This window comes from Limanda limanda, chromosome 3 (assembly GCF_963576545.1).
Source record: "Limanda limanda chromosome 3, fLimLim1.1, whole genome shotgun sequence".
Classification (NCBI taxonomy): domain Eukaryota; kingdom Metazoa; phylum Chordata; class Actinopteri; order Pleuronectiformes; family Pleuronectidae; genus Limanda; species Limanda limanda.
In genome coordinates this window covers 14,376,581-14,395,541 of record NC_083638.1, presented here as the reverse complement: position 1 = coordinate 14,395,541, position 18,961 = coordinate 14,376,581, and the positions used below count along the sequence as shown (strand labels likewise).

General features: G+C 40.3%; 2 protein-coding genes across 2 annotated transcripts; both read left to right on the top strand.

Moving 5' to 3' along the window:
* The first annotated feature begins 3,179 nt into the window (after window positions 1–3,179).
* On the top strand, window positions 3,180–3,998 carry LOC132998886 (uncharacterized). Its single transcript, XM_061068630.1, has one exon. It carries the CDS (start codon window positions 3,180–3,182, stop codon window positions 3,996–3,998), a length of 819 nt encoding a protein of 272 aa, XP_060924613.1.
* Window positions 3,999–12,944: 8,946 nt separating this feature from the next.
* dpep2 (dipeptidase 2) lies at window positions 12,945–18,615 on the top strand. The gene is given in 12 exon segments (XM_061068629.1): window positions 12,945–13,108; window positions 13,182–13,308; window positions 13,400–13,529; window positions 13,943–13,980; window positions 13,983–14,101; window positions 14,430–14,499; window positions 15,115–15,299; window positions 16,677–16,753; window positions 16,832–16,907; window positions 17,401–17,464; window positions 17,466–17,537; window positions 18,580–18,615. Coding segments are annotated over 12 exon segments (1,158 nt in total).
* Window positions 18,616–18,961: the final 346 nt, after the last annotated feature.

Sequence of the window (18,961 nt, the reverse complement as noted above, 5' to 3'; positions counted from 1 at the left end):
CTCCAAACAGAGCAAAATGACAGCCTCCAGGCCGGCATTGGTTGATGACCGTGAAAACACTTGCGGTTAACGTAAAGTGAGCAACCGGCTGTCACAGTGAGGCACCGCGCTCATGTACAGCCCTGACAACTGCAAAACAAGCCCCTCTACGACTAGACTCTGCAGTGCTGCAACAAACGACAGAGGGACAGCCCTACAATTCACAGCAACCACTTCAGACATTTGAACTACACAGCAAAGACTGTGAAGAGCAAGACCCAACCACTACTATTTGACAGTGTTTGGGAATGGTTTTTCTTCACTTAAAATGATGGTGGCCAGGGGAGAAAGCTGAGGGTGACGGTTGAATGAAGCGGGGGAATTAAGCCTGCACGAAAGAATGCCTAGATTGTCACAGATGCCAACCAAGGTCAGAGAAAGTGAGGAGTAAGTGCTTAGAGAGCTACGGGAGCAGAGGCCAACTCTGTGGAGGAGGAGTAAAGGAGCGAGTGACCAAGCGTGAGCACCACCTCCTCTACCCATCATTAAATGAAGCCACTTAAAGGGAAAAAGAGCTCTGTTCAAAAAAGTCAATACACAGCACTTCAGCACACTCATAATGGTTTTATTTGGCCATCTGGAGTACAACATGTTGTAAATATGTGTCTGAAACCACCTTGCTCAGAATCCTGCATTTTGGCTCATTTGAATTGCTTAATCTATCTCATTCCTATACCAGAAAACAGGTATCTGAGGTTACACTGAGGATCAATAAATGATGTGCCGACATAGGGATGATTGCAAAGTGGTTTTTCTCATTAATTTCTAACCTCTCCGTGGTTAAATCGGACTTCTTTTACCCCCTGCCCTCTTGCATTACTTTCTTACCTCCTCTCTCACTCACTGCAAACACAAAAATGTGTGCTGTGCACACACACAAACACAGTTTATTATGCAGTAACATTACCAGATCCCCTTAGGCAGCTGTGCATCTCTGTATGACTGATGAGGGTAATTTCTCCCAAACAACAGAATGATCACTTTGGTGTTGAGCACTACAGACCCTCCCTCTTCCCCCGTCTTCCCTCTCTTCTGTCTTCTTTTTAGCTTGTAACAAAAAAGGCAAGCAAAACAAAGATATATCTTACTACGTCTACTGCGGCATCTCGAATGGCTCAAGAGATAAATAGCTCTCCAACCATATACATAGAAATAAAATAAATAAATAAGAGGGAATCATTCCATGTATTCAATCAGCATATTGATTATTCAATGATGATTCCCATTCAAACTCTGCTAATAAAAGCCATTCAAATCCAGTTTCCATTTTCCCGGTTGGAGATGGGGTGGAGGAGGTTTCCTTATTTTTTCTTTTATTACCATAGGGATCCAATATAATACACATGCCACTGTGAATTAACCTCAGTTTAAGGACTGAGCCGAACCACAATGAGTTTATACTGTCTGTGTACTGCTGTGCATCATGGGATATACTGTGCAGAGAGTAGTTAGAACTTGTCTGCCTCTCTCTTGGCCTCATAGGTTCAGCCTCAGTGGGTTGTCTTTACCTATTCTCCCATCTGTCAGTCACACACAAAAACAAATCCACCTGTCGGCCCGGAGACTGGACTGAACGGGGCGATGCTACAGCTGTCTGGGCCGGACTTGGCACAGAAGGTAGCAAGCCAGCGCCCTCCACTGGTGATGGAAAGCCCATTAAGATACTTATTACCCCACCTTTCAGCCCCATCTCCTCACCTGCAGAGATACGACAGACTAATAACGACAGTCACTATTAATACAGCAACTTGAACATGTAGGTCATGCCTCTATGCTTTTTGTGCTCCTTGTGTCCTTGATCACAAGGGCTCTACAGCCTCGACAATATAACAACCCAGGCGTTAAGAGACAGGCATTCTTACCGCGCCACTTGATTGCCTCAACAATGAAGCTATTAACGCTGCATTATGTAAATTGTAATGGTCACAAACATCTAATAGGATAAAGGCTGAGTACAGTGCAATTTAATGCTGCCGACTTTCAGAGGCTCTTTGAAGGATGTCTTCAATTATAACTCAGCTAATTCAATTCATTGTTTCGTCGCTGAAAATGCATTTTTAAGGGTTGACTGGGTCTCTATTTCAAAACTCAGGTTTAATCAGTCATGTACATTGAACACTGGAACGTCCTCTAAAGAGATTGACAAAGTTGCCCGGGATCTATGTTCTAGGTTTTAAAGGAACACACTAGCCCTAGCCTCCTCCTCCTTTCCTCACATGACAGGCTTCAGTTGAGGAGGGGAGGGTGTTCATCTAAAAGATGAAAAGACCTGCGCCTTTAAGAGGGCTGTCTCCCCTTTCCCTCATGCTCCCCCTCAACCACACAGACACTCCTCCTGTGAGCATTTGTGAGGCAGCTCCTGTCCCTTATGTCTCTTTGTGGGGAACAGAACAGACTTTCCAGAGCATCACTGGAGACAAGACAGAGCTCCAGGGAGGAAACACCAGGTGTCGACCTCCATCCAAACCTGACCTCAACTTCAGTGGATGCCAGGATGAGCGGAGAGGAGGAGAGGAGACGGAAACCTACTCAAGCTTGAGTAAAACATCTAGGAGTCCAAAATAGGAGGTGGACCCTAACAGCTGGACATCCAAGAGGTCACTTTTGAATTGAAAGCGACATGATCAGCAGATCAAAATCAACAACGCTGGACTGGAACGCAAAGAAACAGGTTTTGATTTGAGCTTCTCTGTAGAAAAGTTTCGTTAAAGAAAAATCAACAAAGTACTCCATATCGTTTGCAGCTATTGAGATTGAAGCACCATATGAAATACATACAAACGAAGGAAAGGGGAGTAATTATAAAAAATAAATCTATCCCTCTCCTGAGCACTTTACATCGTCATTTGTGGTGTGAAATTGAGATACTCTTTAAAGAACATCTTGAATGGTCCCGACAGTGCTCTTAATTCACCAGCCAGGCGTTTATCTTATTTCTCCAGCTCCTTCTGAGAGGGAGCATTAAAGACTTCATTGATAGTGCTCTCGGGAGCGGGTAATATTTCTTATGTGAAGTCTTGAAACTTAAAGCTATTGACTGGAGGGAGAGAGAAGTGCCACATACACAAGAAAATTATGTTGAGCTGTTTCCAAGTGTGCGTCTTGACTTACACTGCAGTAGAGCATTAAGGACTGTAGAAATGTTCACAGGGTGTGGAGTGGTCACTGGCCAGAATCAGTACCTTACCAGAGACGCTGTCAGGCCGAACCCAGAACTTGAGGTGAGCAGACAGATACAAATGGAAAATGGGGTGACTTTGGGGATGTGCCCCTTCTACCAGGGTCAAAGCTGCAAAAATACTGGCCAGCCAGCAGTGGTCAATGTTTCCAGCCCGCTGAAGCAAGCACCACTACCAGTCCCTCCTCCAGCACTAAAACTTGGGCAGGAGGGGTTCAAGAAAGTCTGTCGAACTGAGGAGGATTGTCCCTGTCCCTTCCCGGGATTGGCTTCTGGGGTGCTGGAGATGCGTGTGAAGGAGGGAAGTAAAATCCGCAACTTAATGGGATTTGCCATGTCACGCATGCAGGGAGAGAAATGTTTAAGTGGTGGTGGACTGAGGCAGGTGGTCTTCACTGGGTCGGGCCGTGCGGTCACAAAGACCATCACCTGTGCTGAGATCATGAAACGAAAAGTGGGCTCTCTGCACCAGCTGACTAAACTCCGCTACAAGGTAGTCAAAGAGGTGTGGGAGAGTTCTGAAGGGGGAGCATCTGAGATGACGGTGCACAGGACTGTGCCCTCCATCAGCATTCTTCTTTCCAAAGACCCGCTGGATCCCCAGGAACCAGGCTATCAACCTCCGGAGAACCTCACTGCATTGTGGGAGGAAAAAGAGGCTGTCGAATCTGCTTCACAGACAGCATGCAAGAGACCTCTTGGACCTTTGCCATATAGCAGTTTCACTCACTGTAAGAGAGTGTGTTTGGGGGAAGGGGTCTCAGTTCTCCCTCCTCACTGACTGGCTGAACGGGTGTCAAACAGTGGAGCGGATTGAATCAGAGGAGTTCATTTGAAGCTGCCCTCCACTCAAGCACAATGCTGAGACAATCAGGACATTCACTCAGACAGAACAGTGCTTTTTCAGAAGAACTGAGTACCAATTCCAGCCTCCAGAGGTCAGTTGGACTGGGACGTAAAAGCTTGCCTCTGTACATACAGCATTTAAGGGATGTCTTTCTCTGCACGTCCAAAATAATCTCTCAAAGCCACAAATGGTGATGATGAGTGCTATCATGCTGTAAAATATTTAACAGATTCATATCCCATTTCACACAAACTAAAGAAAGAGCCATGAATTCTGCAGGCTCCATGTTGCAGTGAACTGTCTGTGGCCTGTGGACAAAATCATTTAGTAACATCACGTTACAATCATCTCTATTCCTCCTTGCACTTAAGTGTGGTCTTTGAAAATACACAAGCTAGAACCAAGAACATAAAGTAAAAGTAGATTGAAGCCATTGAAGATTTGAAAAATGCAAAACATACCAATTTTATTTGTCTGATTATTAGCTATCAAGAAAAAAAAAATTAAATTGTTTTTTCCAAAGGAAACTTTGTTTTGTATTCCATTCTGTCTTTCTTAAACATTATTGAATTTAAAAAGCTCTGATTGAACAGAAAATCACAGTGTGCTGATCTTTTGATAAGAATAACGGCAGTGAAATTTGTCTGTAGAAAAAGCAGATTTAATGACAAAGCTGTTGATAAGGCACAGCTCCTAAACCAACCCCGCCTGACAGAAATGCCTAGAGCAGAAATACAAGCACAGATAATCATTAAGATAACAACATAACATCACACAACACAGTGGAGAAAAGGATTAATACTAGGCTTGACAGAGCTTCACACTACACAGCTCCTGCAAATATAAAATCAAGGCAACGTGCTACACACAGCCTATAGGTCTACCCACCCATCACATCTATTGTATAGTTTAGTCTACCTCTTCCGCTATATATACTTCTGCCATCTGTTTCAGGAAATATAATATGCTGAACCTTGTCATCTTAAAAGAACCAAGTTTTACGGCAACACCATACACTTATATTTGATAATAAATTAAGGAGGCATTTCTATATACAATGCCTCCCCTCTTTTAAACAACCTTTGGATTTCATTTTAGTTGCAAATAAAGGTATCTCTGAGTGATTGCTACAGCTTAACTGGATGCTGCAGACATGGATGGCAATTGGATCAAAATCAAACTCCGAGCAGAATGCAGCAGTGGAAAAAAAAAATGTTTCTTGAAAATTTGCCCTAAAACAAGACAAATAAAATAAACCTCTCTGAGTCTAGATATATCCAAATACTTAAGAACTTTCCACTTAATCAACCATGTCTTCTGGGGATAATAACTTAGACATGTAGAACCTTGTCCGAAGCTTTTAAGTGTTGATCTTAATGAAAATCTGCAAATGCAGATATCTGCCTCCAAAAGTAAATTAATCAAAGTGACTCCTAACAGGGGAGACAATTCTGTTACAGCTTAGAGAGAAAAAAGGACAATTCACTCGTGGCATTTCTGTTCATATTCTTTCAAAGAAAATACAAATGGTAATATTTCATATAGTGGTCAGCCAGCACTTTACCCGTCTATGGCAGACATTGTGATTAACCTCCCTCTCAATCCCATTAAATGAATCAGAGCACAGCAGAGCACCCAAGGTTGAATAAGAAATGCTGCCACTGCAATACAGCACAGATGTGGCAAACTGTGTCCTCGAGACTGCTGGAAGGTTATCACTTCAGGTCGTTGTTATCACAGAGTTAACAGCTTTCACCCAAGAGCCTGTGGGACAGTCGGTCCACGATGCAGGTCAAAAAGATAATGCTGCTATAAGTAAATTTTAAATCGACCCGCATCTGTTATCAAGCATTAAGAATTCTGGGCCAAGTGTAAAATGTAGTGGGGGTAATTAGGGATAACAGTATAGCGTACCTGACTGAGAGAATAGATAAAGCGTACTGGCAAATGCATTATCCTGGAGCTAATTCCAATATGGCTGGCACAAAAAAGCATGGGAGAATAGTCCAAGTGCATTATAAGAACGGGGACAAGGTTATTCAGAAGTTGAGAGTCCATTCTGCCGTTGTGATTTGTTTTTAAAGATGCAGAAAAGGTGGAATTGTAGAGGATACAAACCTAGGCCTAAAATATACTATACTAAAGCACTACTATAAGCACAGCGTATATAAACTGAGTGCACAAACGTGTTCAAACGCATGTTCTCTTTCCGTGACACAGACCAAGTGGCAGCTTAAATTTACGATTTAACATTATCTGGGTCACGTATACATTTTGTGGGTGTATTTTTGTTAAAGAACAGTGATCTTGTTTTTTTGTTTTTTTGTTGTAAAATATTGATGCAGCATATTTAAGTTTTTGCAACAAAGTAGAAAAAAATCTATTTGCTTTTCTTTCTTAATACTTGAAAAACACCTTTTAAACTATTTCATCTCTAAAAGGGAAAACAGAATTATATTAACACTGACCAATCTCAGTTATCTATCATGGCAGACACAACAGTAACCTTCTGTTTACCAAAGCCAATAACTGCATGCACTGACTGTGAATAAATTCATTTTGAAGTTAACATAATGAAAGTGTTGGCACTCTTTTTTCCCCTTCTCTGCTGCTGCAGCAGATGAGAGTGAGGTCTCTGGGATGGCGTGGGAGTTCGCTATCTCCCAGCCTCCAGATGGTTCCGTCTTCTCTTATCTAGAAGAATGGGTGCTGCCTCAATTTTTCAACTCGCCTTATCTTGGAATCCTTTAAATTGAATATTTACTGGGCCTATGTTTTCTGCCCGTGTTAGCCTCTGAAGTCAACATTCCTCTTGCTTGTCAAGACAGGCCAAAAGGTTTTTCTCACTCATACAGTCTCTTTGTCTGCCTTGTCAAGTAATGGGACAGTGATTGATTGTGTGATTCTGCGAGAGAATGGAAGGTTAAGCAGTAAAGCAGAAGGCATTGAGACATATTAACGAATGTCCACAGAGGAAATATGTTCAACAATAGAGAAATACATATAACCCCAAGAGCATGAAGTTTGGCAGACCTTTGTTTAAAATAGATTAATACATTATTTTCCAAACAGTCTATTGTTTCCTGCACAGTGTACACTAGAAGTTAAGAGACCACTTAAGCAGCCATTGAAAACATCTTATTGCAATATGACTGGCTGTGGTCTATCTGCATAAACAAGCCGTGCCACAGCTACTCCCTGGTAAGTGTCTGGAAATGTCTTTTCAAAACCATTTTGTGAAATGCCTCCATGTTGGATTAATCAGCGCAGCTGAGGATGTAATTGCTGTGCTAAAGTCAAAGCTGTAAGAGCAGATAATGAACACTGACTACATGGCTGCCAGAATCCAGGGCAAAAGAAATGAGAAGTTCCGAGACTAAAATGGTTTCAGCAGTCTTTCACAAGCCCGATAGAAAATGAAGGCACACTGAATTGACCCTTAATAAAACACCATCTTAAAAAAGAACAATTTGACTCAAATTATGGCAACATGAACATGTTGTAGCAGCAGCAGCGTCATGTTGTGAGAATGTATTTTTCTCTTCACCTCTTTGAATTATTATATTATTATGCATTCTTTTATGTGTTTAGTTACAAGCGTGCATCCGATAGTTTATCGTATTATGCAGGTTTTTGATACATTTTCTCATTTTCATGAGGCAAGGGTTTATAAACATGATGAAAACCAGCAAGGATTTATTCTGACTGTTGCTGCCCTCTGGTGGACAAATAGGTTCAAAGTCAAACGTGAAAACACATCAGAGTTGCTATTGCAGGTATAAATTCGACAGACATTTATAGCCCTAGCGACTGTGGAGTCGAAGATAAGACCACCATTATCTGATGAACTTTGTGTTTAAAAAATAAAACTGAATTTACAACTAGTAAATAGCAGCTGTCTGCCATGCTTTATTTTGCTTGTTTAAATCGAAGTCTTACTGCAGCTCCTATATTTTAATTCCAACAAGTAAAAATCCTGAATTCTACACTATTATCAACATTCCCTCCTCCACATGAGAGGGACTGAGACTCAGTAAGCTTAAAGAATTCAAAGTGTAAAAAAGGGTGCCAGTATTTTGAGAAGCAAACCTGGTGATACTCTCTTTTAGAAAGGTTTTTATGAGAAACGGGAAAAGGCAAGACCTGTGAAATAAGTAAAAATGGAAACACTTCCCATGCACACACACCGCTGACACATACAGGTCTGCTCCAGTAAATATGTTCTTCGCTTTGTTTCAGTATTATCTAGTAAAAGGGCAGAGGCAGGACACTTCAGCCTTGAGGGAAACATGGAAGATAAACGCTATAATGATGAGCTGGAAATGAATAAAGCCTGGGTCCGCTTCTGTCCTCCGACCCTTCGTGAAAAATGTCCACATGGGGGGAGTGCATGTGTTAAATATAATTACTCAACTGCTACAGAATACAAATGAAAACGTATAGGTAAGTGTTATGTGCACTGCAGTGCTTCTGGGTTGCATTCATTCTTGGTCATGATCTAATCAGCACTGAGTGATGAACATCTTCTGCCTCGAGCTGTTAATTGTGTCATTGGAGCCACCTTTGTAATGTGATCAATGCAATCTTTAAAAAGAAAGCACACTGATTTTCGTAAGCATCTCACACTTGAAACAGCGATATTTTAAAAAGCCTTCTGTCCAAAAGCTTTGGAAAATAAACACTGTAGCACTGTAAATGCAACAGATATTTAAAAAGTGCAGCAACTGAATAGCTTTTCTTTCCTTGAGGACGCTCACCACCAAATTATCCCAGACAATCCAAAATAAGACTATTGCTTTTTTTATTCAAACTGTTTGGCTCAAAGTATATTTTATATTTCAATACGTTTTCTTTGATATAGGGTCCTAAAGAGTTCAATAAGTCACATGTAGGCTGTTTTAATTCTTCCTGATGATATAACTGATTTAATCAGAATGATCCATGACCGTACTATACTGTAACTGTGTGTTTATTATTCTAACCACCACAACATCCCTCACCAAGTTGTTTTGTTGCCAAAACCTATACTATAGGGGTGATGGTGCTGATTTAAAACTGGACAACCAATCTACTGTCTACAACATTTTTTTTGTACAGGGTTGTAATATCTCCCCCAGCAAACTGCAATCATCCAAAACACATAATTTATAAAAGGTACAGCTGAATTGATTTTCTGTTTGAAGTTAAGCCGTGTAAGCACAAATATATTGCTACATGGTAGGTGGAGGGTTTCAATATAAACTGGAAAATTTTTCTGCTCCAGTTACTTCTCCACAGCACAACTATAATAAAAAGAAATAGACTGCTATTTAATTTTCGTTTATAATTATATCAGCATTCAAATTAAAGAATAACAATGACTTTCTGTGTCTGTTTGAAAGACAGATTTTCCCATGTCTTTCAGTAGTAATTAAAAATGCACTTTGTATTAACTATAAGTTGGTGTAGTTAAAGGTTCTACATGCTATATCATTGGTGCTGGTACCGGACAAAACTCCTCTGAGGCCAGAGGCATTTCCTAATGGAGTCTTTTTCTCTCCTCTCAGGGTGATTCATAATGCTTCTCTCCGGAGGTATCAATGTTCTATTTCGGATTTCAAAAAAAATATTATACAGATATAATTTAATTAAGTTGTTTACTGAATAGTGACCTTACCCTGCATCTTTGCTTTACACCACATTTTTGAAAACAGCTAGAGCAGCCAGCTTCAGAGAGATTTTGGCTCCAGCTTCCTCATCAAAGTCTAAAGACACAGTTTAACGTGACAGATTTTTATCTCTTCTATTGCAAGTCACAATCCGCGCCAAGGTCGGCAATATAACTAAATGATTTGGTTAATTTGAATTCAAACAGTGTCAGCGGGGGGTCCACTCCGCGCAGTGGGAGGATTGGTAGAGTAATATCAACACAGTTGTGATTACTCCATTGAAGCAGTAGGGTGCTCCAATCACAGCCGAATCACTCTCCTCATTACAGACTCCAAGGCCAAGTCTCAGTGGGTGGACCAGAGAATCAGGCTCCGCATCTTCCCACTGAAATTAATTGAAATTCATGTGTGGCACCCTGATGCTCGCCATCAACACCACACTCATTCACATTTGCACAATCCAGCCTGGATTCATTAAGCACACGCACATTTTCAAGTTCGAAAGAAGATTAAAGCAGATGCTGTTTTATGGGGTCTGGACCGCTGCGACCAGAACAGCCTGTAAGACACAGTTCACCAAACCAGATGCATTGAATGATTCTTCTTAAAGCAAAGTTAAAAACAAGGTTTTGCTCCAGGTGAGTGATCACTGAAATGATCTACTCCTCTTGATCAGACACAGATAGAGAGATCGAAGGTTCTTTGGAACAATAAGTAATGTTTTGGTCTGCATTTGTTTTGTTAGTTATTTGTGGATCTTGATGAAAATAAAATAAGTAATTATCGGACACATTCTGAGGACTGATATCTATGAGTGTGTGCAATTTGGTGTGGCTGGATTTGGATTTAAAATAAACTATTTGTAAAAAGGCATTCCTTGAACACATCTTTTACGCACTGCAGCCTCTTTCCAAAGAAAACCAAAGTACTACTCAGGCAAAAGAAACAATTATCTCCAACACATTAACAGCTAATGCATTCAACAATCCCACGACTGCTCTATGGAAACTATTAAGAGACCTCTTCTAGCACTTAATGCACGAATACTAGTGTCCAGACTCGTCAATGTTTGGTTGCCATTTGTAGATCTGTAGCTGTTTCTCAGACTAATGGGACAATTTCAAGCTGCTGGAGCCACGGATGGCATTTGGGAGGCTTCACAATAATCAGTATCAGATAACTATTATAGATAAATGCTTTCTTACCTCCTGCTCCGTTGTGTTCAGTGATCCAAATGTCAAACTTTTCTTGCAGATCCGCTGCAGCAGCTGAAGTTTCTGTGCAGGTACAGACCACCAGCTCCTGGCAAGCAAATTTCCCCTGTATTTATTTGAGCAAAAAGAATATGAATTTTTGGTAAAAGAATTGTTGTGATATCAACGCATCAATAATCTGAATGTGTGAAATAGCTATATTTGTCATTCTTTCTCTGCAGCGAATTTTGACTTTAACAATGGAGACTTGTGCATTTCAGAGGAGATATTTTGGCACGTAAAGGCAAGTGTAAACAACCATGGCTGATGTCGACGCAGCCGTTTATATTTCAGGCTGCTTGTATTGTGCATATCGATTCACTATCAAATAAATTGCTCTGTGGTAGACTCAAACAGATATTCTTTATTTGAACCCGCAGGCAAACTTTGCAGCAATAATCACATCACAATCAGAAACATCAACAGACATGGCCAAAACTTACACTCACACTTCCATCGTGACTTCAAGCAGCTCTGGAGTGACATAGGTTGACATTTGGTCCAGATCAGCTGGACATCCACATTTTTATTCTTTTAGAATCCTAACGGTTTGTGGAAGAAAGGACATTTTTGATTTGGTGAATAGAGGAGGCGGGAGCGTGCCTCTCATCACCCACAATGGCCCCAGTTCTTTTCATGACTGTCTCTGTAAATACATTCTAATGTAACTGCCATCAGTTCACTGGCTGTTGGGACTTTTCATCCATCTGCGTACACCAAACCAGCAGGTGATACAGATCGTCAAAACACAATAAAACAGGTGAAGCACTTAGAAATGCATGTTAAAAGATGTCAGTTTCTCACACAGGCATTATTAATTTCATTAGTGATACATATGCTTTTCCTAGATGAAAGTATTGGCTATTAAAAAAGCCTACTTCTACCCTCCAGTCGTAAATATCAAGCCAAACTTCCTCCATGCTTTAAACCGTATACATAGGATCTTTGAACAGTATATTCTCCCTGGCTGCTGTATAGAGAGGAGGGCAACTTTAGCCAAACAGGGCTGGAAGCAGGAAGTTACCTAGCTATAGCTTGGTTAGCTTGAGGGCAAAATAAGCACTATCAATTAAAAATATTTACCATTTTCTTTTGACTTACAGATGGCCAAGTTCAACCAGATGGGGTTTTGTTGAGTTTGCAGCACACAAACACGGGGGCTTGAATGTAAATGTGTCAAAAGTACAAAATGTATCACTGGTCTGCTCCTTTTAGCATTTTAGGCTAAAGCTCCAGTCAGCAGGTGGCGCTCATCAGCGTCTCCGTGCTGCGTTCTCTTCTCCCTCGTACGTTTCATAATCCGTGGGAAGCAACAGAATAATTATAAACTTCGTGTTGCAAATAAGAAAACAAAAGAAATTCAAGTTTTGATTGTGTTCTCAAGTGTTGTTGTTTCACATCGGAGGTCTGTTTATGTGACCCGACGTCACACATGACAATATACGTCACTGCTTAAAATAAAACTTTGATGCCCCGCCCTAGTCCGTCTGGGGCTTTAACCTTCAACCCGTGAGACAGAGGGATATTTTCGGGACGTGCCTTGAACGCAGCACATCATTCAGTTTTGTGTGGCTTGTGTTCGCTTTGGAGGCTGAGCTGGAAAAAGAACCAGAAGCTGTTATCACACCTGCAATATGAGTCTATTATGTTTTTTATTTTAAATGTAATTATTTTATATATTTTAATATTTGTTTTATTATTATAATATTTTATCAGATATTTACTTAAAAATTAAAAAATAGAAACTTGAAAATTTGTGTTTTCTGTGCGTTTCCGTCCTAATAAATTGTGGGAATAAACAAAAACATTTAAATATCTCATCAGAGTTATGGTGTATTGTATTTCAAGTCAGATTCAGAACATGTATTCAGATGCTCTGTTGTTTCTAGCTGTCACTCTAATGTGTGTGTGTGTGTGTGTGTGTGTGTGTGTGTGTGTGTGTGTGTGTGTGTGTGTGTGTGTGTGTGTGTCCTCAGACCATGTCTTCTAGGAAAGCATTGACAAGCTTTTCCATGCACTCCATCAGGCACCTGTTGGTTCTCTCCTGTCTGCTCCGTTTCATATCTGCAAATGTCCCAGAGACCGTCAGGGACCGAGCACACAAATTGTTGACCAAATATCCTCTTATTGACGCATAAAGCTTGTTTGATGCCATCTCCACACATAAGTCACATCCATCCTGACCCCCCAACTTCTCTTGTACCCTCATTTGTTAGTCATAATGACATAGCTACTTCGCTGAGGGCCCATTACGACAACAGCCTGAGTGAAATTGACCATCATAATCTCAGTCATCTGACCACCGACATCACCCGTCTCAAAGCAGGCCGTGTTCAGACACAGGTATTATCCTACCAAGTGAATTCTGGCTCAGAATGGCAGTCAGGTCAGTGACTCAAATGTTTCTTTCTCTCTCTCTCTCTTCCTTGGTCAGATGTTTGCAGCCTTTGTGCTCTGTCCGGCCCAAGACAAGGACGCCGTGAGACTGACGCTGGAACAAATAGATGTGATCAGACACATGTGCACTGAGCACCAGGAGTTTGAGCTGGTCACGTCTACCGAAGGTATTGTACAACTCCAAAAACACCACAGAGTAAAGAAGAGAAGTATAAGAAAAAAAAGTCTCAGTTGCAACCGATTATCTAATTATGATTTACCATGCATTTGTTTTCTTTTTTTTGTATCCGCCCATAATTTTAATGTATATTATCGCATATGTCTTACTTACAGTCCATAATTTGAGAAAGGGAATGGAAATGATAGGGATCTATGCATCATAATGAAAAGGTAATTACTTGTGAACAATGACATGTTGCAGTCTCTCTTAGAAGAAATCAAAACTCAAAAACAAATAGTGGTACATTTTTAAAAGATTCAGAATTCTTTTTTCTTTTTTGCACATTTCACTGGCTTGTATTGAATATAAGGTTTAATCTTAGGCATTAATGTCACACAATGTGTTGTCTGTCACTGTCAGAACTGGAGAATGCGGAGAAGAGGCATAAGATGCATAAGAAGCATGTCTCATAAGTATTGAGGGAGGACACTCCATCGACAGCAGCCTGCCAACTCTCCGGATGTTTTACCGTCTCAGTGTCCGCTCCATGACCATCACACACAACTGCAATACACTCTGGTAATGCAAATGAGTTATTTTCAATGTTATAGTTATACTAGACTATTACAGCCAGTTAAACAAAATATACAACTTTAAGATGGAGAACACAACAGGTCCCCACAAGTGAAGCATGAATGAGCAGTGAACCATTAAGGGTGTAAGACGCAGTTCTTTACCCAGTTGACTGAATAAAGTGATCAAACATATTTACATTATTTTCCCTCTATGCAAAATAACCTAGATTTGTAGAGAGACAATAACACCTTCAAATGCCAACATTTTTTTTATATTTTACACCTTCTGATTGTCATGATTTGTGGTTTTAATAACAAATTTGTCAATGCAGGGCACAGACATCTTCAAACTTGTATAGTTTCTATCTAAGTCTGTATAACAGCCTGACAAGCTTTGGCAAGGTAAGCTCAATCTTCAGTCATATCGACTGCAAAGTTGTTTCTTTCACCAAGTGTCAGCTTGTTTTGAGATCTCTGTTGTCAGAACATAAAATAACTTATTTAAGATGGATGTTTAATTAATAATGAGACGCCTTTTGATTAACATGACAGTTCATGTTATTGAATGATTCCTGACAACTAGCCACTCAATATTTGAGAGTTTGTGTACCTGTGTGATGTGTGTTTATTGTTATATTGTATAATTATAATTATACTTTATTAATTATTTCTATGTCATTGTTAAGCTTAGACACCTCAGTAATGGACTCTGCTAAACATACTGGACCTTGTTATTGTTAGTTTGCTTATGCTATGCAAACGTTAATAGAGACACAGCTGTTACCCAATTTAGACTTGCAATTACTTACACATGTACTTATTTGAGATAACACACATTATAAACTGCTTCTTTGGAATAGACAGCTTTATAATGTGTTTCCTCTTCAGTTGCCTCTTCCTTGTAGGACTTCCTTGATTGCTGTCTTGCTGCCTGAGTGTTTCTGTGCGCGTGCATGTGTTCCTTCCCATGATACTGGGATTGATTGATTTAGTGGTTTTTGGATGTGTTTTTCCGAGGCTGTGGTGGAGGAGATGAACATCCTGGGGATGATAGTGGACATCTCCCACACAACTTGGGACACGGCCTCGGCTTTGCTGAACCACACCAAGGCTCCTGTTATTTTCAGCCATTCGTCCTCCTACTTCATCTGTCGCAGCCATCGCAATGTTCCTGACTGGCTTCTGCACTAGCTGGTGAGAAAACTAATTTACTGAGTAATTGTTTGCCTTGCTTATCAACTCACTGATTAAGTTATTTTTCATTCATTTAATTATACTTTCATTAACCCTGACAAAGAACATGCAGTGCATTTTTCTCTGTAGAGTTTTGGGTATCAACGTGACAAACGGACTTACAGCAATAAAGAACACTTTGTGTTGTGTCTCCTTGACTTCAAACTCAAAATGTGTTTAGTTTGTCCAGTCTGGGCTACTGTAAAATACAGGTTGGCCTCCGTAGAGAGGACCTGCTCCAGATGTTAATGTAAAGGGCCCATTGTAGGGTAAAGAAAACAACAAAAATATACCATTTAGATGAAAAAGGGAAAATATCACCTGGATTATGTTATGTTCAGTTTCTAACAATAGTTCCTTAACCTAAATCTTACACACTGGAGCTTAAAATCCCCACAAGATGAGTAATTACATACACACGGACACACACACACAGACACACACACACACACTCACAAGATGATAACAATACCAACCATGCTGCCACCACAGCTGAGTGTACTCACATTTTATAAGATGTAAATTGTTACATCCTTTTATTATAAACTGAGAAAAACACAGGACAACCAAAATAGTTGCCTAAGTCAAAAGGTACAGTGACAAAAAGTGTTTATCTACAAGTGTGTGGTAGGACCTCAAATACGACCTAAACTAATGTCCATTCCTAAAATAAAACAACCAAAATGCCAAACTAACTTATCTTAAGAAACAGCTCTCCAAAATACACGTATGACACCAACCAATTACCCTAGTGTGTCTATACAAGTGACTCTGGGTGTGCAAAAGTGTTAAGGTACCCCGACTTACCTAATGTCCAAACAAACCTCCCACCACAAGCCTTACAAACAGTTGCAATAGCAAACGATAGTGAAAAAGAGACCCTGAACTCTGAGGGCTTGCTCCCTTGATTCTGGAGCACAGGCCTGCAATAGGTTGGGTAATGGGTAGCAGCTACACAGGAGGCAGCCATCATCATCTTCATCATCATCACCATCAGCAACAGCACATGGGTGAGAGAGACAGGGGAGGAAGAGAGAGGGACAGGGAAGGGAAGAAAACACACAGGCCCTTTGACCCTGCCTGACCTTGCTGCACGTAACATGGATCAACAGCATTTCCCTTATTTAACAGCAGCCCTCCCTGTTCCGAGAGGGACATTTTCCTCATTATTCTAGATTGCATATGTGTGTGTGTACAGTTAAACAGTGATTACTGCAGAACATAGGTACAGAGTGTGTAAAATAGATATAAGTCACACAAAATCTTAATCGTATCTACCAACACAGCTAATGAACTCGTGTGTGAAAATGTTTGTTAAACATAGTTTATCCAATGACTTGTGTAATGACTTTGTGTATCATGGTAAATTTCCACACCAATTTTGTTTCCTGCAAAGACAAGGCTAACATCTTTCACGTGGCAGGTGAGGCATCTATTTTGAACTGTAGATCTGGTATTTGGAGTTTCTCAGTCGATTGATCATTTATTACGTGTTTTACAGACCATTTTGATCACATGAAGAAGTTGATTGGAGCTGAGTCGATCGGATTCGGGGCAGACTTTGAAGGCGCTCCAACGTAAGAAATACTCCCATGCAAGTTGTCATTTTAGTTTTAGTGCCTCTAGGTATTCTAAAACCTGGTTGCAGGGTAACGATAAAACAAAAAGCACGGTGTGTACGCTTGTACTCTCCTAACATGTTTTAGAGGTTGTTCATGAACCAGATCAATGCTCATGCTAGTCTGTTTTCATATCAACAATTTGGCCGTCTCAGCTATCAGCAGACTGAAAATGGTAGAAGACAATAATGGTTTAGTTCGAAGAGGCAAAAAGAAAGTGATGCTGCTCTAGATTTGCTATATAATGGTTGACATCGAATTTGTTTGATTCCCTTCTTGCAGCCATCATCAGTTCCAAAAGGCAATGTCACAAAACAAATAATTATAAAAGGCTAAAAGTTTTTATTGTTGTAACTATTAATTAGTATTTACCTATAACTGCATGATTAGTTTTTAGTGATGCCTTTTGCAAAATAAATATGTGTGAATGTTTTCTTTCATTATTTTGCAGGTTTCCTCAGGGGCTAGAGGATGTGTCCAAGTATCCTCACCTGATCCAGGAACTACTGCAAAGGGAACTGGACAGAAAACGATTTGGCTAATGTCCTTAGAAGGAATTTCCTGCGAGTTTTTAGGGAGGTTGAGCGGGTGGGCTGGAAGATTAATTTACTGTATTCTCTTGTCAAATATAAAGCTTTTCCTTCATTAATGAAGGGTAAGAAGTGCCATGTCCCAAATGTTTAGCTGTAGACAATGAGTAAAGGATCTGTTTGAAATATTAGACTTGATATCGGTTCATTTTATTATGCCTCCACACATGTTTTCTGGTTGTCGAGCTGTCCCATTCTTGTGATCACATTATGAGGGATTTTTTTTAAAATTTGGCTCAAACATTTAGTCGTTCTGAAGCGTGAACTGATCAAATCTCTGTGGTCAAGGACCTATTTTTGTTCTTGTGAACATCCCAGGAGGAATTTAAATTTAGTAAAAACATTAATTTGGGCTTAAAGATGAACTGATTTTTGTGGTCGAAGGTCATGGTCATGGAGACGTCATGTTCTTGTGAATGATATATTATAGGAACACCCAGAAGGAATCTTATTACATCTGAGACGAACATTCACTTGGACTCAAGGACAAACTTAGACTCATTAAATAAATTGATAAGATTTGGTGATCTAAATTTAAGGTCAAGATCACAATGGCCTAACTGTTTTAGTCTCTAGAACATGATGTTTCAAGTTTCCTTTAAAGAAATTTCTTCACAGTTTGACCAGTTGTCACTCGGACTAAAATATTAACTGATTCCATTTCAGTGGTACAAGTTCAAAGGCCACAGTGACCTCATATTTTTGTGAATGCATTATGCCAGGGACTGGAACTGCAGTTTGTCACAAACCAGTGAGGCACAAACCCAGGACAGTAATTCTAGTTTTTCTGGCAAGGGTTAACCCACCACCTTTATTTAAGATGGAGAACACACTTTTAAAAAAACTCCCTGTTGGTAAAAATAACATTTTACGATTCAACAGTAGTCTTGTTTGCCTCCTGAGACTGACAGAATAATAATGAACATATCCAACAGATTAAAATATAGCTTTTTGAGTTCTCTATGGCACAGACTAATTCAAAAGTTGACTCATTTCAAATGTCACCTCCCTCTCTTGTCTCTCTCTGTATTTTCCTCCAGGTCCGTGATCAGTTAAATGTCACCCTACCCAGTTAGACCCAGATCCCTGCTATGGGGGTCCAGAACCTCTGCAGACTGAACCTTAAGCTAGCTAGAAAAGTTCAGCAAATTCCCTTGAATCTCACCTTCAATCGCACCTCTGGTCCCACCTCCAGTCCCCCCTCCAGAGCCCATCACGGAGCTGCAGATCTGCTGATCCTGGCTACTGTTCTGTTGCTTTCCAGCATGTTTATTGATTAGATATTAAAAAATGCACTTCAGCCAAAGCATCTTTTTTTTAAAGCGTTACATTTCATCAGACGTGAATAACTAGAGGTCATTTAGGTTTCTGTAGCCATTTGGAGGCTGATACATGACCTCCCAGGTCAGCAGAGATAAGGTG